At 44.6% G+C, this 21,903-nt stretch overlaps 1 protein-coding gene across 1 annotated transcript in view; it reads left to right on the plus strand.

Annotated features, from left to right (window-relative positions):
• Positions 1–21,011, plus strand: part of LOC308166341 (plectin-like) — a gene marked incomplete at its 5' end in the record, with an annotated part of 109,855 nt that extends 88,844 nt beyond the window's left edge. Inside the window, 12 exons of the mRNA XM_080540610.1 lie at positions 86–240; positions 456–582; positions 1,603–1,786; positions 3,142–3,299; positions 4,441–4,622; positions 4,825–4,963; positions 5,431–5,787; positions 5,968–6,051; positions 6,191–6,295; positions 6,430–6,528; positions 8,648–12,001; positions 14,395–21,011. Coding sequence (XP_080396736.1) covers positions 86–240; positions 456–582; positions 1,603–1,786; positions 3,142–3,299; positions 4,441–4,622; positions 4,825–4,963; positions 5,431–5,787; positions 5,968–6,051; positions 6,191–6,295; positions 6,430–6,528; positions 8,648–12,001; positions 14,395–20,733 — 11,283 coding nt within the window. The 3' untranslated portion in view covers positions 20,734–21,011. The remainder of the gene's footprint in view (positions 1–85; positions 241–455; positions 583–1,602; positions 1,787–3,141; positions 3,300–4,440; positions 4,623–4,824; positions 4,964–5,430; positions 5,788–5,967; positions 6,052–6,190; positions 6,296–6,429; positions 6,529–8,647; positions 12,002–14,394) is intronic.
• Between the last annotated feature and the right edge of the window lie 892 nt (positions 21,012–21,903).

A 21,903-nucleotide genomic window follows, 5' to 3' on the forward strand; every position in this document is an offset into this window, starting at 1 on the left:
CCAGAATCAGATGTAGTCTGTGTCCTGAAAACCGCCCCACCATTTTTTTAAGACGACTATTTATTCATGGTATACCTGTTTACAGATCACGGTCCACAAGGGCGAGGAGTGTGCTCTCATCAACAACTCCCAGCCCTACAAGTGGAAGGTTCTGAACCGCTCGGGTCACGAGTCGATCGTACCCTCCGTCTGCTTCCTCGTCCCGCCTGTCAACAAGGAGGCTGTGGACAGTGTGTCCAGGTGAGGGTCCTACCCCCAAACACATCATTCCATTGTCAGATCGTGTTTGGAAAATGTTATCTATTGATCATTTATAGTATGACAACATACACATTCTATAACGTAGGATAACTCCGCCCCCCCCCCTCTCTCTCTCTCCCTCTCTCTCTCTCTCTCTCTCTCTCTCTCTCTCTCTCTGTCTCTTCTATTCTCCCCCATCCTCCTCCTCACCCTAGTCTGGACACAGGACACCAGTCGATGATGGTCCTGTGGCAGAGACTACATGTGGACATGAGGAGTTTGTTGTCCTGGTCCTACCTGATGAGAGACATCCAGCAGATACGCACCTGGAACATCACCATTGTGAGACCCCAACACAATAGCATGAGGACACTAGTCTGGTCAATGAGCTGTCTGTGGTTGATCATCATTGACCTATATGTCAGAAATGTATTTAGAAAATACTTATTCCAGCATTACAATATTTTATTTTTGTATAAAATAGAATAGAATTGTCCCTGAACCCTGAACTGTGACAGATTGAATGTGATGTTAATGGTTACCCTGCGTGACCCAGTGTCAAGAAATCCCCCCTAACTCCTCCTAAAAACGTCACGGTGATGTTGAGTTTCAAGTTCAGTTATATTTAGACCAGGCAGATTAACAACTTTCATGTAAACACAGTAAATTAATTGAATTAGAGGAGCCTCCAAGGCCTCCAAAGGAGATTACTGCACATGAAGTTGTTAGTCAGTCTTCACAGCTAAGGACAATGGCTATCCAAACGTAGATTAACAAACAAACAAATATTCCTACGGTAATTACTAATTACTTAGTTACTGGTATGTTGGATTTAATCGGTTTAACTTTTGCATTACTGCTTGATTACACATTGCATATGTATTTATATTGTTCTCTAATTATATATGTAACATACCTCAAGACCTATTGCCCTTGTTCAACTGTACATATCATATTGACATTCATCTTGTATATTCACTTATTATATTCATTTATTTATACTCACTGTAATGCCTTATACTGTAATACCATGCACTGTCTACAATATCATGTATTTTGCACTATGCCAATATTTGTTGGTTAGATGCCAAACTACATTTCGTTGTCTCAGTACTCTGTGCAATGACAATAAAGTTGAATCTAATCTAATCTAATCTAGGGTAATCTAATCAAAGCTAACTGCCAGCAGGTGCACCAATAGACCACAAATAAACCACATAAACAGAATGACTTAGAATAGGACTCAGTCGATCCCTCTCATCAGAAGTTTAGAAGTTTGTGAACGTTGAACACGTTTTAGGATTATCTCACCTTCTTTCTCCTCCTCTCCTCTTTCTCTCGCCTCCCTACCCCCCTCTGTAGTTTAAGACCATGAAGGCTGAGGAGCACAGGCTGGTCATGAGGAACCTAGAGCTCCACTACCAGGACTACATGCGTGACAGCCAGGACTCTCAGCTGTTCGGCCCAGACGACCGCATGCAGATCGAAGGGGACTACACCAAGACCTCCCAGTACTACGAAAACCTGCTCCGCTCCGTCGAGAAAGGTGAGTTTGACCCCTACGCAGTCATGAGCAAATGCAATCTCTCTTGATTCTAAGGGTGACAACCATAGGTGTTGTCTAAATACCACCAACAAACACCCTTCTGTAAGAGTTGATATGTGGAGCTAGGGGTGATAGGCGAAGCGTTGTTACTGTACTCAAGTTCATCAACATTGGGTTAAACTGTGGACTTCACCTTTCAGGAACAGTGGTTATTAGAAAGAAAGGTGAGTGACATGCTAGCTAAGCTATAGCTCACACGGGCAGTGAACGGCCATGCTCTTGGACCCATAGATGGGGATAATCAAGAATGAACACAATTGTGACAGCAGCTGGTGAAAGCGGGAACAAGACGGCAACCAAATGTTCTGACTTTTATTCTGAAAAATGTGATTTAATTCAATGTTGTTGAAAGTCAATGACACAATCGCTAGTCAACTAACACAGCTTGTTTTGTGAGCCTGCTAACAATGTAAAGTAGTGTTATAGTCAATAGTGGGGATGACTCACAGAATCCATTGAATTGCTATATTTTGGCTTGACTAGCGATTGTGTCATTGATTTTCAACAACTTTGAAGTTTATTTAAATTTTTCTCAACAAAAGTCTGAACATTTTGATTGGTTGCCGACTCGTTCCCCGCTTTCACCAGCTGCTGTCACAATTGTCTTGTCATCTCTTCACCCCCATCAACTGACAAGAGTTCACCGTGACTGTTCTGCTTTTTTGACAGCTGTAAGAGCTTGCAGTGAGTGCATGGTGTTCGCCTTATTTGATCTATTCCGTGCTTACAGTTCCAAAATGGCTGGAGTAGTACACAATGCTTTAGACAAAAAATAAACTTAGTGAGTTGTGTTTTGTCAGCTGTGTTTTGCTTTGTGTCACGCTAAAAGGAGTCGTATCACTGCACAGTGTAGTTGCTAAGGTACAGGAAGGAGGCGAGTGTATTATGCTTTGTGTGAATGCATATCAAGCTGTGTGACACAACGCATGCATGTCAGAGGAGCACATGGATGCACCGTTGAATCACCCACGGGATATCTGTACAAACCGCTTTGAGACTACAGTGTCAAATACAGACTTGGAGGACACAAGTGAAAGTGCTCATCACACCCTGTCATACAGGAACACAACACATCCACACACACAGCCGGGGAGGCGGGTGGAGGTAGAAGAAGAAGAAAGGGCTCATTGTAATGCATCGGATGGGACGAGGAATGGTATCAAACACGTCCTCGTTCCATTCCATGCATTACAATGAGTCCTGTCCTCCGATTTCTCTATCCACCGGCCTCCCCCTGTGCTCAGATGCCACTGTATTCCCGATTAGTCTTTAACCTGTGCCCATACTGCCTACAGGGGAATACGACGAGTCTGTGTCTAAGACCTACATCACCCAGATCAAGGACCTGCGTTTGAGGATAGAGGACTGTGAGAACCGCACCGTCGCCCGCATACGCCGGCCCGTGGACAAGGACGCCCTCAAAGACTGTGCTCAGAAGACCACAGACCAAAAGGTACCGAAATCACTCTGAAAGGCATCCGTAAGGTGATAGGCTTATTCACAACACCCTGATAGGCCTCTTCCCCAGGTTGTTTCTCCAAAACAAAACACTGTATGTTCTCAGTCAACCCGAAAAAACAAGGGTAAACGACACAGTATGAGGTAAAACAGTAGAACCTAGGACTATGTCTGGGTAGAGATGAGTGGTAGTCTGCCGACTGCCCATTACACAACCGCATAACCTTCATTATGTAGTTATCTCATAATAAGCGAGACTGATGAGTGAGGGAGAGCACTGTAAAATGTGATACCAAGCTACAGGCTGGCACCACCAACTCAACAAAGCCCTTCACAGAGAAAGAGAGAGAGAGAGAGAGAGAGAGAGAGAGAGAGAGAGAGAGAGAGGCAGAGAGAGAGAGAGAGAGAGAGAGAGAGAGGCAGAGAGAGAGAGAGAGAGAGAGAGAGAGAGGCAGAGGGAGAGGGAGAGGGAGAGAGAAGGAGGGAGGGAGGTGGTTAGTGAAGCAGAGCAAATGTGAGAAAAAGCCGAGAGATAGCAGGTTGCACCGGAGCCAAGTAGCCAAGCAGAAAAGAGAGAGGGGGGCAATGACTCATTGGAAGGGAGGATAGGCGGGGCGGAGGTAGAAATAGAGGGAGGGAGGAAGGGAGGGAGGGAGGGTGGGAATGGAATGCCAAGTTCAACCTCTCCCCTTGGGCTGACGCTAGTCTCCTGCTGGGCATAGAGCGGGTAAGGAAGAGTGGAGAAAGAGAGAGAGGGCATGCATGACACAAACAGAGAGAAAAACAGCCAGGGTTGAGTGTGTCCTCTGAGTCTCTCTGCGATGGAGGGTCTGGCGCACCCTCTGCTGCTCCAGCTCGTCTGGACCCTGCCGGCTCTGGCCCTGGTGGGGCTCGGCTCTCTGCTGGGGGCACGCCACGCACGGCAGCTACTGGCACAGAGACGCCAGACAGAGGTTATTGACATGTTTTCGAGATGGTGTTATGTCATAGAGTATTTCCTTTTTATTGTCTTTAGTTTGATTATTTTAGCATTGCGATGATCTGTGGAACTCCGTAGTCAGAGGAGTTATTTTGTTGTTAATATTATTTTGTTTTGCCCTGTGTACTCACGTGCTTTGTTTTTTCTCCTGTAACAGAAAGTCCAGGTGGAGCTGGAAGGCATTAAGAAGGACCTCGGTGAAGTGGCTGTGAAGACTGAAGAGGTCCTGGCCTCCTCCTCCCAGCAGTCCAGCACTGCTCCTGTCCTTCGCTCCGAGCTCGACGTCACCGTCCAGAAGATGGACCACGCCTATGTCCTCTCCTCCGTCTACCTGGAGAAGTGAGTTGATTTCAAACTGTCTTTTTTCCAGATACTTTTTTTACCCCCCGTGTTCTGTCTGTAGGTGCAGTGCCATTTATTGGAGTCATATAACAACATTCTATTACAAAACAGCAGGAAATTAAAACGTTTTCCTAACTCTCTCATGCCTCTCTCAACTCTCCCCCTCTGCCCTTTTACTTTTCCTCACCCCGCCCCCCAGGCTGAAAACAGTGGACCTGGTAATCCGCAACACCCAGGGGGCCGAGGGTGTCCTGAAGAAGTACGAGGGCCGTCTCCGTGAGGTGGAGCAGGTGCCCTCTGACGTCAAGGAGGTGGAGACTTACCGAAGCGAGCTCAAGGTGAACAACACTGGGCATTACTCTCTTTTTTCCTCTCCTCCCTGTTTAATGTTTCATCTGAACAAATGGGCTTCTGTTCGGTTCGGAACACTCAGCATCTGTTGTAACACGCAGCCTTTCCTCAAACATGACCAGCCCAAACCTGTCAGGGCTGTGTAGTCGATTTTTATATTTAATGCATTAGAAACGCATGGTCTGGGACATTGATCAACAGTGTGGTGTTCATTAGGGATTTCGAGACTGCCAAGGCCCATGAGTTTGTTCTCTTTTTAGAATGATATGGAATAAAGCTTAAAAAGAAAGATTATATTATTATAAGAATCTGTGACATAGAAATTGCATAACTTCTCTGGACACTTGTAAATATAACTTTCTAAGCAAATATCATGTCACCTACTGCGTACGTGATTTGAGTTGATTCCCTATACTAACTCTATACTGACACTGCCCTCCTGTCTTCGCTGTAGAAAATGCGCGCTGAGGCAGAGGCCGAACAGCCTGTGTTTGACTCTCTGGAGGATGAATTGGCGAAGGCCACCAAGGTCAGCGACAAGATGTCTCGCGTCCACAGCGAGCGTGACGCCGAGCTGGACCACTACCGCCGTCAACTCTCCAACCTCCAGGACCGCTGGGCGGCCGTCTTCGGCCAGGTCGACCTGCGCCAGCGCGAGCTTGAGCAGCTGGGACGCCAGCTGGGGTACTACCGCGAGAGCTACGACTGGCTGATTCGCTGGATCGCCGACGCCAAGCAGAGGCAGGAGAAGATCCAGGCCGTGCATATCGGTGACAGCAAGACTCTGAAGGAGCAACTCGCCCAGGAGAAGGTAGTGCTGTGTTCTAGGGTAGATTAACAGCCCATTACTATACACGGCTGTACTGCCAACACTGCACTGATGTAGGGGCTTTGTTTATCCGATTTTTGGGTATACTAGCTTCATGTTTTCTACAATTCAAGCTCAAAGGTCAGACTTCAGGATTTATTTTGATTCTATATCCCACCACAGAAACTCTTGGAAGAGATCGAGAAAAACAAAGAGAAAGTTGACGAGTGTCAGAAATATGCCAAGGGATATATCGACACCATCAAGGTAAGCAAGTGAAACCTTCATTGACAAACATGGAGCCCATTACTTCTGCAATAAGTTATTGTCCAGCCCGCACCAAAGATTTGAACTCTATTCATGCTCTATGAGAGCGCCGTGTAACTCTCCCATTTGTTGTTCCCAGGATTATGAACTTCAGTTGGTTGCCTACAAGGCGCAGGTGGAGCCTCTCACCTCCCCCTTGAAGAAAACCAAAATGGAGTCTGCTTCTGATAACATCATTCAGGAGGTTTGTGCCACTTGTACAAACCTGAAAGTTATTTCAAAATGATGTATGTGATAGGTTGTTCCTTGACAACTGCTTGTAATATTGAGATGAGGCTAATCAACGTTTTTTGTTGTTTTTGTTTTACCCTCTATCAGTATGTGACACTCAGGACTCGTTACAGCGAGCTGATGACTCTGACCAGTCAGTACATCAAGTTCATCACAGACACACAGCGCCGCCTTGAGGACGAGGAGGTGCGTGACAGCACACTGGGCCCCACTAAGATGCACTTAACTAACTCTAACCAACAACAACAACCAGTAACACACACACACACACACACACACACACACACACACACACACACACACACACACACACACACTGCAAGTTAATGTATGGGTGACTTGACATTACTTTGTGTTGATGTGAAGTATGGCTTGGATGCCTCAGTGGAGGAACGCTGGCATGCTGCTGAACTGTACGCGCAGGATGTTAGGGCACCCGTCCTGTCTCGTAGAGTAGAACAGAGCTCTCAGCAAATACGGACGTTCTGCCAAAGATAATCCAAGTGCCATGAATCATGAATCACGGTTCTCAAATGAACTTATGACTTACAGTAGTATCAGTTAAACAGAAAGCAAATACAGGGGAGAAGGAGATGCATTGATGACGAGTTAACATTCAGTCTGAAGCAAACGTTAGAGAGCATCCTGATTATGCAGTCAAAATGTAACGCATCTATAAAACCGAACAACACATTCGATTAGGACATGATTGATTTGTGTTGGCCTATTCATTTCCATTCATTTATCGTGGTGTGCCATTATTATGTCACAAAAGGGGGTCTTTCTTTCACTATGTCTTCTTCACATTGGCCACTCTCCCTTCGATTCCAATCTCTCACTGTGTGCTTCAGGCTGATTGCCATGATCAACTTCTTCAACTTTCCGTTTTTCAGATTAACACAAATCTCTCCCGTTCTTTTCCGACCCTAACGTTTGGTTTGTTTCTTTGCTCCTCTTAACTGCTTGCCAGTGCTTTGTCATGATGAATGCTTATCTTGTTTGGGAGTTAAAGAGGTAAATAATCCACTATGCTATTACAGTATATACGTAGATGTTCTATCCATTATGTGCTTTACCCTACTACCATACCTTCTGGCTTCGATCATTCATAAAAACTATCAAGCATTTAAATATTAGCTTGTTTTGCATGTCTTGTTTTTTCCATGTCTTGCATGACATGTTTTCCATGTCTTGTTTATCCTCATGCTTCTTTAGCTGAAACCACTTTTCAAATTTCAAAGTTCAAATACTATAGCTAGCAGTATAGTTTATAGACACCTTTACCAATGCTAACCAATGATCACCATGGCAATTAGCTGCCATTCCTAGTCTATATTTTCAAACGATATCCTTGCTGTCTCTCTCTCTCCCTGCTTTCTCCTTTACATATGTATTCTGCTCTGTTAATAGATAGTAGTGATTTAAAGCACCCTCTGCATTTTGGTTAATACTTGTTTAACAGTATAATTAAATATTCCTTACTATCTAACTGCAAGTCATTGATTGACAGTGTTTTAAAATAGTTAATATAATAATGTCAAGCTAAAAGTAAATTACTCACTTGTCTTTATCTAAAACATGTTTCACCTTATTGAATGGTTTTGAAAATGGTTAATCAGAAATGTGTTCCAACATGCCTGTGTATAAAATATGTAATTACTCTAGTACAAATGTTGTATTAACATGTTGTTGTATAGTGCGTTTGTAATTGCATGGTTTATGTAGTTGAGCAGTTTGTGATTACAGAAATTGAATAATGAACAGTCCTTATACCACTTGTGTAATGGCATTAACCACTCAACTCTACTACTATTGCAATTACAAAGTGACTGCTATTGTAATACAATGTTGTAACTTGAGTAATTACATAGCTACTACACAGGTAAAAGGGCAACTTAATTCTGTACATTACTGAACTGTGCTAGTGTGGCATGCCATATGAGTTCCTCACTGTGTTGTGAAGTGATGTCTTGTTTCCATACATTATTTTGACATGATCATCATCCATACAGCTTCTTGAATTGCCTTGTGTAAGATGACTTGCTTTAACATGCATCATGAGTTTAACATCATCCTTATGAATGTTCTTCTAAACATGTCTTTCTTTGAGCTAACTATTAACATTAACATTTGGTAACACAATTCATTAAAATTGCTCTTATAGCTGTGTAATTACACTGTTATTACTTAGTAACTACAGTGTTGTTACCCAGGTATAAGAACAACTTATGGTGAAGTGTTACCTAACATAACCTGTCATGCTTAATTTTAATATTTTCTTCACCGTTTGCTTCCACTAATACAGAAAGCTGCAGAGAAAAGCAAAGCAGAAGACAGGAAAAAAATGGCAGAGATGCAGGCCGAGTTAGACAAACAGAAGCTGTTGGCCGCAGCTCACGCAAAGGCCATTGCCAAGGCTGAGCTAGAGGCTCAAGAATTGAAGCTCATGATGCAGAAGGAAGTCAGCAAGAGAGAAGTTGTTGCTGTAGATGCAGAAAAGCAAAAGCAGAACATCCAACTCGAACTGCATGAGCTCAAAAACCTCTCAGAGCAGCAGATCCAGTCAAAGAGCCAACAGGTAGAGGACGCTCTTCAGAGTCGATCCAAGATTGAGGAGGAGATCCGTATCATCAGGATCCAACTGGAGACCACCGTTAAACAGAAGTCCACAGCGGAGACTGAGCTCAAGCAACTCAGGGAAAAGGCGGCTGAAGCCGAGAGGCTGAGGAAGGCTGCACAAGAGGAGGCTGAGAAGCTCCGCAAACAGGTCAACGAGGAAACCCAGAAAAAACGCAAGGCAGAGGAAGAGCTCAAGCTCAAATCTGAGGCTGAGAAGGAGGCTGCCAAGCAAAAGCAGAAGGCTCTGGATGACCTGGAAAAGCTGAAAAAGCAAGCTGAGGAGGCTGAGAAGCATATGAAACAAGCTGAAGTGGAGAAGGACAGGCAGATCAAGGTTGCCCACGAGGCAATGCAGAAGAGTTCTGCCGCTGAGCTCCAGAGCAAACGTATGTCCTTTGTGGCAAAGACCTCAAAGCTTGAGGAATCCCTCAAACAAGAGCACGGCACCGTCCTCCAACTGCAGCAAGATGCTGAGCGTCTCAAGAAGCAACAGGAGGAGGCAGACAAGGCCAGGGAGGAGGCTGAGAAGGAGCTGGAGAAATGGAGGCAGAAGGCCAACGAGGCCCTCCGTTTGAGGCTCCAGGCCGAGGAAGAAGCTCATAAAAAGAGTCTCGCCCAGGAGGATGCTGAGAAACAAAAGGATGATGCTGAACGCGAGGCCAAGAAGAGAGCCAAAGCTGAGGAGTCCGCCCTGAAGCAAAAGGAGATGGCAGAGCAAGAGCTGGAGAGGCAGAGGAAGCTGGCAGAGGGCACAGCTCAGCAGAAACTTGCTGCAGAGCAGGAGCTAATCCGGCTAAGGGCAGACTTTGACCACGCAGAGCAGCAGAGATCCCTCCTGGATGATGAGCTTTACCGCCTTAAAAATGAAGTCAGCGCAGCACAGCAACAAAGAAAACAGCTGGAAGACGAACTGGCCAAAGTTAGGAGTGAAATGGATATACTTTTGCAGCTCAAATCCAAGGCTGAAAAGGACACCATGTCTAACACTGAAAAGAGTAAGCAGCTCCTTGAAGCAGAAGTGGCAAAAATGAGGGACCTTGCTGAGGAAGCAGCCAAGCTTAGAGCCATCGCCGAAGAGGCGAAGCGTCAGAGACAAGTTGCTGAGGAGGAGGCCGCTCGTCAGAGAGCAGAAGCTGAGAGGATCCTGAAGGAGAAGCTTGCTGCCATCAATGAGGCAACTCGTCAGAAAACTGAGGCTGAAATTGCCCTCAAAGAAAAAGAGGCTGAGAATGAGAGACTCAGACGTCATGCTGAAGATGAATCTTACCAGAGGAAAGCCTTGGAAGACCAGGCCACCCAGCATAAGCAAGATATTGAGGAGAAGATTGTTCTGCTCAAGAAGTCATCTGAAACTGAATTGGAGAGACAAAAGACACTTGTCGATGAAACTCTCAAACAGAGACGTGTTGTTGAGGAGGAAATTCGCATTCTCAAGCTCAACTTTGAAAAAGCATCATCTGGAAAGCTTGATTTGGAGCTGGAACTGAATAAACTCAAAAACATTGCAGAGGAAACACAACAGAGTAAACTCAGGGCTGAGGAGGAGGCAGAGAAACTCAGAAAGCTTGCCCTAGAGGAGGAGAAACGCAGACGGGAAGCCGAGGAAAAGGTGAAAAAGATCACAGCTGCAGAGGAGGAAGCAGCCAGACAACGCAAAGCTGCCCAGGAGGAAGTGGCACGCCTCAAAAAGAAAGCAGATGAAGCTAAAAAGCAGAAAGATGATGCTGACAAAGAGGCAGATAAACACATCATCGCAGCCAAACAGGCAGCGCAGAAATGCAGTGCAGCTGAGCAACAAGTTCAAAGTGTCCTCGTCCAACAGAAGGAGGATAACCTTACACAGCAAAAGCTCAAAGCGGAATATGAGAAAGCTAAAATGCTAGCTAAAGCGGCAGAGGCAGCCAAGGAGAAGGCAGAGAGAGAGGCTGCTCTTTTCCGTCAAAAAGCTGAGGATGCAGAACGCCAAAAACAGGCAGCAGAAGAGGAGGCCGCCATTCAAGCCAAAGCTCAAGAGGATGCTGAAAGGCTGAGAAAGGAGGCTGAGTTTGAAGCTGCCAAACGAGGGCAGGCAGAAGCTGCTGCGCTAAAACAGAAACAACATGCCGACGCTGAGATGGCAAAACACAAAAAGCTGGCAGAGAAAACATTAAATCAAAAAACCCAGGTAGAACAGGAGCTTACAAAGGTCAAGCTGAAGCTGGATGATACTGACAAGCAAAAATCTCTCTTGGATGAGGAGTTGCATCGCTTAAAGGATGAGGTTTCTGATGCCGTCAAGCAAAAGGCCCAGGTGGAGGACGAGTTATTCAAAGTCAAAATTCAAATGGAGGAGCTGGCTAAGTTGAAACTCAGAATTGAGCAGGAAAACCAGCGTCTTATCAAAAAGGACAGAGATAACACTCAAAAATTCCTGGCTGAGGAGGCTGAAAATATGAAACAGCTTGCAGAGGAAGCTGCTAGACTCAGTGTGGAGGCCCAGGAGGCTGCACACATGAGACAGATCGCTGAGTCTGACCTCACCCAGCAGAGAGCTCTTGCAGAGAAGATGCTTAAGGAGAAAATGCTTGCCATCCAGGAGGCATCTAAGCTGAAGGCTGAGGCTGAGATGCTCCAAAGACAGAAAGACCTGGCCCAAGAGCAGGCCCAAAAGCTGCTTGAGGATAAAAAACTAATGCAACAGCGCCTTGAGGAAGAGACTGAGGGATTCCAGAAATCATTGCAAGCAGAACGCAAGAGACAGCTGGAAATCACAGCTGAAGCAGAGAAACTCAAACTCAAGGTTTCCCAACTCAGTGATGCCCAGTCCAAAGCTGAGAACGAGGCTAAGAAATTCAAGAAGCAGGCAGATACAATCAGTGCCCGTCTCCATGAGACAGAGCTAGCCACCAAAGAGAAAATGACTGTCGTGGAAAGACTTGAGGTTGAGAGACTGAGCAGCAACAAAGAGGCTGATGATTTACGCGAAGCCATTGCTGCTCTAGAAAAGGAGAAGGCAAAACTGAAAAAGGACGCTGAAGACCTGCAGAACAAATCTAAAGAGGTATTGTGTTAAAGATGGCATAACAAAGCAGCTTATGTCATTGTTAACCCCCTCTCCTTAAACTAACAAGCCTGCAATTATTTCATTCCATTTTCTTTGATATGTTCTTCCTTCTTAAATTCACTCAACATCCAATCATCTTATCTTTTAATCATTTGTTAATGAAATGCACTTTGCTTATGAATATCAAAATGTTTTCCCTATTTTTCCAATATGGAACATGGACATTTGTTTTCATGTAAGATAATTTAATTATTTAACACATTATGATAACTGCCAATGATATAGCATACATGAATATCTTTAGAAATGTCTTCACAGCCTGTCCATGTAACCACCCCTGAAAGGACACGCTAGTATATTCGGGAGGAAAAAAAACAAGGTTACACTTTACATTAAAGGGATAGTTCACTCAAATTCACTATTTGTTGCCTTACCTTGAAAGCTGTCTATGGACAAGGATAGACTGAGAAACTACAAATGTCCAAATTATCTCAAATGAACTTGAAAAAAGTATAGGGGACTTCTATCACCTTTTTGTAATTACTATAAGGTAATTTGGGCATTAAATAAATCAATGCTAAATTATGGAAACTTAAAATCTGTTTATTTTTTGATGGAATGCAGGCTTTCAGCATAAAGCCCAATTTATACTTTTGCGTCGAATTTACGCGCGGCTACACCGTAGCCTACGCAAGGGCTCTCCCAGTTTATAGTTCTGCGTTGGTCGGTCCGCGTTGCGTTGGTCGGTGTACTCATAGCGGCATAATAGCGATCAAAAAACTTCTTGTTGTTATGCTTGTTGTAAAGAAAATTTCTATAATGCATTGAAATGACAGTAAACTAAGATAATAAGATGGTTATCATAATTTTTCAAATCTTTATTAATAAGTAATTACAGAAAAAGTAAATGACATTTCTGTCATGACTTCCGCATTTACGAGAGAGTCGGAATGTGACGCTACCAAGCGGACCAATCACAGTTCTTATAGATAACTTTACATTAAATATGTCTATCATAAATATCATTTAAACCCACTGAACAGCCATGGGGCTCCCTGTAACTAATAATTTTTTTCTAAATAAACAGGGTTGTACATCTCGTAAATGTGAATCGCGCTCCTTATAGGAAGGCTGTGCCTGACGCTTCCATAGGGCGCACCGTTGGAACGGTGTACTCATAGCGGCATAATAGCGATTTTTTTTTAAATGCTTGTTGTAAATAAAAGTTCTATGATGCATTGAAATGACATTAAACTAAGATAATACGATGGTTATCATACTTTTTCAAATATGTATTAATAAGTAATTACAGAAAAAGTAAATGACATTTCTGTCATGACTTCCGCATTTACGAGAGAGTCGGAATGTGACGCTACCAAGCGGACCAATCACAGTTCTTATAGATAACTTTACATTAAATATGTCTATCATAAATATATTTTAAACCCAACGAACAGCCATGGGGCTCCCTGTAACTAATAATTTATTTCTAAATAAACAGGATTGTACATCTCGTAAATGTGAATCGCGCTCCTTTTAGGAAGGCTGTGCCTGACGCTTCCATAGGGCGCACCGTTGGAACGGTGTACTCATAGCGGCATAATAGCAAAAACATTTTTATGCTTGTAAATAAAAGTTCTATGATGCATTGAAATGACATTAAACTAAGATAATAAGATACGATGGTTATCATAATTTTTCAAATATTTATTAATAAGTAATTACAGAAAAAGTAAATGACATTTCTGTCATGGCTTCCGCATTTTGGCCTACGAGAGAGTCGGAATCATGTCGGAATCATGTGCTACCAAGCGGACCAATCACAGTGCTTACGGTTGCGTAGGCACTGCCGCATAGTTACATTTTTGGAGAGGTGCGCGTCAACCTACGCCGTAGCCTACGGCGTAGGCTGCGGGCCTACACAAGCTACGGCGTAGGCTACGCCGTCGATTTTACGCAGAAGTATAAATTGGGCTTTAGAAAGCAAATGTCATTTTCAAATTTAGGTGAGCTACAGTATACCTTTAAGTTACCCCTATACCTGCGTAGTAACTATGCAGAAAATAATTATTATACATATTTAGTGGCAAACCTTTGTTACAAAACAACACACAGTCACTTTTTAGAAATCTAGGGACATTCAGGAATTACATTTAGAAGGATTATGGCTTATTGGTTGTTATCATAATGTGTCACCAATGGATTTATCTACATTTGTTCACGATTTGGGACTGATTCTTACATCTGCAGAGTGCATTGCAATACATTGTTATTTAATTGTTTTGTTCCCTATTACAACATAATGTATTAAGGGAATTGTACTGAACATTTCACATGAAACTGCAATTTCATTCTAATTTTGTTGTTTTTGTCTCTTTTTTCTTAATTAGATTGCCAACGCCCAGCAAAAACAAATCCTACATGAGAAGACAGTTCTCCAGCAGACGTTCATCACAGAGAAGGAGCAGCTGTTAAAGAAGGAAAAGCTCATTGAAGATGAAAAGAAGAAGCTGGAGAGCAAGTTCGAGGAGGAGGTTAAGAAGGCCAAAGCTCTCAAAGACGAACAGGAACGCCAGAGAAAGCAAATGGAGGAGGAGAAAATGAAACTCCAGGACACCATGAATGCTGCCCTCAGTAAACAAAAAGAGGCTGAGAAGGAGATGCTCAACAAGCAGAAAGAGATGCAGGAGCTGGAGAGGAAAAGGCTGGAGCAGGAGAAGCTGCTCGCCGAGGAGAATAGGAAGCTCCGTGAACAACTGCAGCAGCTCGAGGTTGCCCAGAAAGAGTCAACATCCAGAGAAATCCAGATTCAGACTGATGCTGTCCCTGAGGGTGACCTGATCCACATGACCATGGTAGAGACCACCAAGAAAGTTCTCAATGGCCAAAGTCCAAAAGATGAGATGGACAGTGTTGGAAATAAAGATTCTCCTCTGTCCTTTGATGGCATCCGTGAGAAGGTCCCAGCGAGCAGACTTTTTGAAGTTGGCCTTTTGACCAAAAAAGAGTTTGATAAGCTGAAGAAGGGCAAAACCACCGTTCAGGAACTCAGCCAGAACGACAAACTAAGAACAATTCTGAAGGGAAAGAACTGCATTGCTGGTCTGTTGGTGCAACCTAATCAGAAAATGTCAATCTATCAAGCTATGACAGACAAGAAAATCACTCCTGACGCAGCGTTGATCCTCCTCGAGGCACAGGCAGCATCTGGTTATATTGTAGACCCAATAAAAAACAAGAAATTGTCAGTAAGTGAGGCTGTGAAGGAAGGCCTAATTGGACCTGAACTGCATAACAAAATGCTGTCTGCTGAAAAGGCTGTCACTGGCTACAAAGACCCATACACTGGCAACAAGATTTCACTGTTTGAAGCTATGAAGAAGGGTCTGATTGTCCAAGATCAAGCTGCCAGACTGCTTGAGGCTCAGATAGCAACTGGTGGAATCATTGACCCCATCAACAGCCACCATATACCCATTGAGACTGCTTATAAACAGGGACAGCTTGATGCTGAGATGAACAAAATACTGGAAAATCCCTCAGAGGACACAATGGGATTCTTCGATCCCAGCACTAAGGAGAAGCTAACGTACCGTAAGTTGATGGAGAGATGCAGCACAGACCCCGAGACTGGACTGCTGCTCCTGCCCATCACTGACAAGGCTGCTCTGAGCTCTAGAACATACACAGAGGAGGAGACCAAAGATGTGTTCAGCAAGACCACTGTCTCTGTACCATTTGGAAAATTCAAAGGCAGGAATATAACCATCTGGGAAATCATCAATTCGGAGTACTTCACTGATGACCAGAGAAGGGATCTCATCCGTCAGTACAAGACCGGAAAAATCACAATCGAGAAAATCATTAGGATTGTTATCACTGTGGCAGAGGAAAAAGAGAAAAAGAATGAACTCGCTTTTGAGGGTCTGAGAGCACCTGTCCCTGCTACTGAACTTTTGGAGTCCAAGATTATTGACAAGGACCTCTACAACAAGCTGCACAAGGGCAACAAAACTGTCAAGGAGGTGTCTGAAATGGAGCCTGTTCACAAGGCCTTGAAGGGAACAAACTGCATTGCAGGTGTAGTTATTGACTCAACCAAGGAGACATTGTCATTCTATCAAGCCATGAAGAAGGACATGATGAGGCCAGGGCCTGCATTGAGTATGCTTGAAGCACAGGCTGGGACAGGATATGTTGTTGATCCTTTGAAAAATCTGAAGCTTACTGTCGACGAGGCTGTCAAAGCAGCTGTCATCGGGCCTGAGCTGCATGAGAAACTACTGTCAGCTGAGAGAGCTGTGACAGGCTATAAGGATCCCTACACCGGACAAACTGTATCCCTGTTTGAGGCAATGAAGAAAGAACTCATTCCTAAAGATCAGGGAATCAGACTGCTCGATGCACAGATGGCCACCGGGGGAATCATTGACCCGGTGAAAAGTCACCGTATCCCACATGACATTGCCTGCAAAAGAGGCTATTTTGATGACGAAATTAAACAGATTCTGAGTAATCCAACGGATGACATTAAATGCTTCTTTGACCCCAACACACAGGAAAATGTGACATACTCACAGCTGTATAAGAGATGCGTCACTGACAAAAAAACTGGTCTTCAGCTTCTACCGCTCTCTGAGCAGGCCATCAATGCAAAGGAAGAGCAGAAATATACAGAGGTCCAGACCAAAGAAGCTATGAGCCTGGCAACTGTTGAACTACAGTCTGGGCCACTCAAAGGGAAGAAGGTCACCATCTGGGAGATCATCAACTCTGAATATCTTACAGAGGAGCAGAGACTTGACCTTATTAGGCAATACAGGTCAGGAAAGGTGACAATTGAAAAGATCATTAGAATTATCATCACAGTTGTAGATGCGAAAGAGGCTAAAAAACAAGAGCAAGCCAGCTTCAAGGGGCTTAGAGCTCATGCCCCCGCCAGCTCACTGTATGACTCCAAAATCATTGATAAAGCCACCTTTGACATGCTGCAGCAAGGCAAAAAGACACCAAAAGAAGTCAGCGAGAATATTAATGTGAGCCAGTACCTGCAGGGCTCTGACTGTGTTGCTGGGATCTACCTGGAGCCCACGAAGGAGAAAATCAGCATCTATCAAGCTATGAAGAAAAAGCTTCTGAGACACAACACAGGCCTCTCACTCCTAGAGGCCCAAGCTGCCACTGGGTTTATTATTGACCCAGTGAAGAACCAGTACTTGACAGTGGATGAATCTGTAAAAGCAGGCATTGTGGGCCCTGAGCTACATGAAAAACTACTTGCAGCTGAAAAAGCAGTGACTGGCTACAAAGACCCCTACACAGGCGAGAAAATCTCTCTCTTCCAAGCCATGCAAAAAGACCTAATCCTGAAAGAGCACGCCCTACCAATGTTGGAGGCCCAAATGGTCACAGGGGGGATAATCGACCCTGTAAACAGCCATCGTCTCCCTGTTGATGTAGCCTATAAGAAGAACTATTTCAGCAAAGAAATGGCAAACACCCTCTCCCAGCCATCAGATGAAACTAAACTATTTTCAGACCCCAACACGGATGAAAATGTAACATACAAACAGCTGAAGGAGAAGTGCACCAGAGATACAGACACAGGCATGAATCTGCTACCACTCTCCAAGCCTCAGGCCCCTACTGTTGTGGAGAAGACATATCTCTACTCTGAGGAACAGACACAGTGTGATCTGGCCTCCACCCAACTAGACATTCCACTCGAAGGGCTGGGGCTGGGCCTGGCTGGACAGCCTACGAATCTCTGGGACATCTTGAATTCAAACCTACTCCCTGAGTCGGAAAGGCAGAAGCTCATGGATGAGTATCGCTCTGGCTCTATCACCAAGGAGCGCATGATTATCATCATCATAGAGATAATGGAGCAGAGAGAGATCATCAGAGGGGAGACTATGATGTCATGCAACACCATCAGACGTAGGGTCACCATCGAGGAGCTCTACAATGCCCGCATCGTTGACCTGGAGACATTCAACATGCTGAAACAAGAGAAGAGGAACATCCATGACGTCCTGGAGATGCCGAGTGTGAAGCAGTATCTGTTTGGCACGGGCAGTGTTGCCGGTGTTATGACTGACTCCACCTCGAAAATGAGCATCTATTCGGCAATGAAGAGAGGGTTTATGAAGCCTGAGGTAGCCATTGGCCTCCTGGAAGCACAAGCAGCGACAGGGTTCATCATTGACCCGGTGAGAAATGAGATGCTCACTGTTGATGAGGCTGTCAAAAAGGGTGTGGTTGGCCCAGAGATTCACGATAAGCTTCTATCAGCTGAGAGAGCCGTCACAGGTTACAAAGACCCATACAGTGGGAAAATCATATCTCTCTTCCAAGCCATGAAAAAGGACCTTATTTCCGAGGATTATGCCCTGAAACTACTGGAGGCTCAGACCGCCACCGGAGGCCTTATGGATCCAGAATTCCATTTCCATCTCCCTATAGACATCGCCATGCAGAGAGGATATATCAACAAGGAAACAAATGAAAAACTCACCGATGATGTCAAGGGATTCATTGACCCTGTCACAAGTGAGAGTGTCTCCTATGCCCAGATGCTGAAGAGATGTAAGATTGACACCACTGGAATGCATTTGCTATCACTGGGAGATAAGAGGCTGATGTTCAAGGGTCTCAGAAAACAGATCACCATGGAGGAGTTGTTACGCTCTCAGATTATTGACCAAAAGACTGTCACTGAGCTGAATGAAGGTCTCATCACAGTGGAAGAACTTAGCAGTAGACTCCAAAAGTACCTGGAGGGCAACAGCAGTATTGCGGGTGTGTATGTAGAGGCTACTAAGGACCGTATGTCAATCTACCAAGCAATGAAAAGGAACATGATCAGGCCAGGCACTGCATTTGAACTGCTGGAGGCCCAGGCTGCCACAGGCTATGTTATTGACCCTATAAAAAATCTTAAACTGACTGTCAGTGAGTCTGTCAAAATGGGAATTGTGGGCCCAGAATTTAAAGACAAGCTTCTCTCCGCTGAGCGCGCCGTGACTGGTTACAGAGACCCCTATTCGGGCAAAACCATCTCTCTCTTCCAGGCCATGAAGAAGGGGCTCATCCTAAAGGATCATGGGATACGTCTCCTAGAGGCCCAGATTGCTACAGGTGGAATTATTGACCCAGAGGAGAGCCATCGTCTGCCCGTGGAGGTGGCCTACAACCGTAGCCTCTTCGATGAGGAGATGAACGAGATTCTCACAGATCCATCGGATGACACTAAGGGCTTCTTTGACCCCAACACTGAGGAGAATCTCACCTATCTTGGGCTTATGGAAAGATGCATCACTGACCCAGACACTGGCCTTGTGCTCCTGCTCTTAAAGGAGAAGAAGCGCGAGAGGAAGTCCTCCTCCAAGTCCTCTGTGCGTAAACGCAGAGTTGTCATCGTGGACCCAGAGTCAGGCAAAGAGATGACTGTGTATGAGGCCTACAGGAAGCAGCTTATTGACCACCAGACCTACCTGGAGCTGGCCGAGCAGGAGTGTGAGTGGGAGGAGATCACCAGCACATCCTCTGAAGGTGTGGTGAAGTCCATGATTATTGACAGGCGGTCAGGGAGACAGTATGATATTGATGATGCCCTCGCAAGAAACCTCATTGACCAGAATGCCCTGGACCTATACCGCTCTGGAAACCTTGCCATCACTGAGTTTGCTGATATGCTGTCTGGGAACATGAGTGGCACACGCTCACGGTCATCCTCTTTCGGCTCCAGCTCATCCTTCGCTATGAGCCCTATTCCGTCCATCAAACCGCCTGCAGTCATCTGGAACGACCCCACTGAGGAGACCGGCCCCGTAGCTGGAATCCTGGATACAGACACTTTGGAGAAGGTGTCCATCACTGAGGCCATGCACAGAAACCTTGTGGATAATATCACAGGCCAGAGACTACTGGAGGCACAGGCCTGCACAGGTGGCATAATCGACCCCACCACCGGGGAGAAATTCTCTGTCGCCGATGCAACCAACAATGGTCTTGTCGACAAAATAATGGTCGACCGCATCAACCTGGCTCAGAAAGCATTCAATGGATTTGAGGATCCCAGAACCAAAGTGAGGATGTCTGCCGCTCAGGCGCTAAAGAAAGGCTGGCTTTATTATGAAGCTGGACAACGTTTCCTGGAGGTCCAGTACCTAACTGGTGGACTTATTGAGCCTGACGTTGAGGGCAGAGTCTCCCTAGAGGAAGCCATCACGAAGGGCACCATCGACACCCGCACTGCCCATAAGCTGAGGGATGTGAGCGCATACTCCAAATACCTGACATGTCCCAAAACCAAACTCAAAATCTCCTACAAAGACGCCATGGACAGAAGCATGGTGGAGGAAGGATCTGGTCTGCGACTGCTGGAAGCCTCTTCTCAGTCTAGCAAAGGCCTCTACAGCCCTTACAACGTCAGCGGAGCTGGGTCTGCGTCTGGCTCTCGGTCCGGGTCCAGGACTGGATCCAGATCAGGGTCCAGGAGAGGCAGCATCGACGCCACTGGTGCTGGTTTCAGCATGAACTTCTCCTCCTCCTCCTACACCTCCTCCAATTACGGCCGAAGATTCGATGCAGGGCCTCATACAGGGCTCAACATGGATGAACTAGCTCAGGCACTCACAGCTCTAGCAATGATCAGACCATGTGGTTCAGAAGAACACGGAGCCTTCCCCTTCATGACGATGCCAATGCACCCTACAGTTGCATAATTCATAGAAAAAGAAATTGATAATAATTGATAATAATTTATTTATTCTGCTCTGCATGTGGTCACATTAAGAAATGGCTGGAAATCAAATAAATGCAGTTCCTCATATATTATACTGTAGATGTCCAAACCTATTGCCTTATCTCTCCAGCCTTAACTGCTCAGAATTACTACAGTAGATAAATCCAATGTTTTGTTAGTTTTTAATTGCCATTTTATTGACGATTAAGTCCATTTATATTTTTAGAGTAAAGCAAATGAATTACATTTTTATCAAGTGACCACAGCTTTTTTATTTTATAGTTTGTGTTTTACGCCTGCTAAACTTGTATACGTACACTTTCTGAAACTAATATATGTGTACTTCGAACAGAGATATTTTTCCAGTATTCCTTTTACTTTTTTTTTTTAAACTCAAGAATATGTCCGTCTCTATTTTTTGTTATCTGTTTGATGATACTCAATGAGGTATGCCAACATAGACATTATAGTGTTGCTGTTAACAGATTCAAAAGATATATAGATGTCTCCATGTTTCTGAATGTCTGTATAGTGTTTGACCAGAGTTGTTGTTTTTTCTATGTAAAATATGTTATCTGGCTAAACAATAAGTTAAACAATAAGCCAGCTATTTGCAGAGCAGAATAAGAAAATAAAAAACACTACATAAACACTGGAAGAAGAGTGCAACATACAAAGTTGTGTAGACTGTTTCTAATAAGTCAACTTCCAAGCCAACACTACCCTGCACCCTGACCCTTGTATTCAGTGGACTTGCCCTTTCCCCTAAACCATAATTTCCATCATTATTTTATCACCTACTCCCATGTATTGGATTTTGCCTATTCATCCTCAACTGTTCCTGGTAAACTCTACGGCCTCTCCCTGCTTCCCCTGACATCAGACCTGACCGCTGGATGTTGTTTTGGTTCTTGTAAGTTGAAATTAGTTTGTGCACATCGGTTTTCTGCTCTGTTTCCTTTGATCCATTTCATCACTGTCAAGAAAACTCTTGCTCTACTGTTAGTAGCCTGCATCTCTAATGAATGGAATGGAATGAATGGTCTTTATTTGTCATTGATATAGTACAGGTACCAAACAACGAAATTTGGGAGGGGGGGCTCCCCTGGTGCTAGGAAAAAAATAACTAAAAACAAGAAGGGAAAAGAGC

This window comes from Nansenia antarctica, assembly GCF_963989245.1.
Source record: "Nansenia antarctica genome assembly, chromosome: 10".
NCBI classification, from domain to species: domain Eukaryota; kingdom Metazoa; phylum Chordata; class Actinopteri; order Argentiniformes; family Microstomatidae; genus Nansenia; species Nansenia antarctica.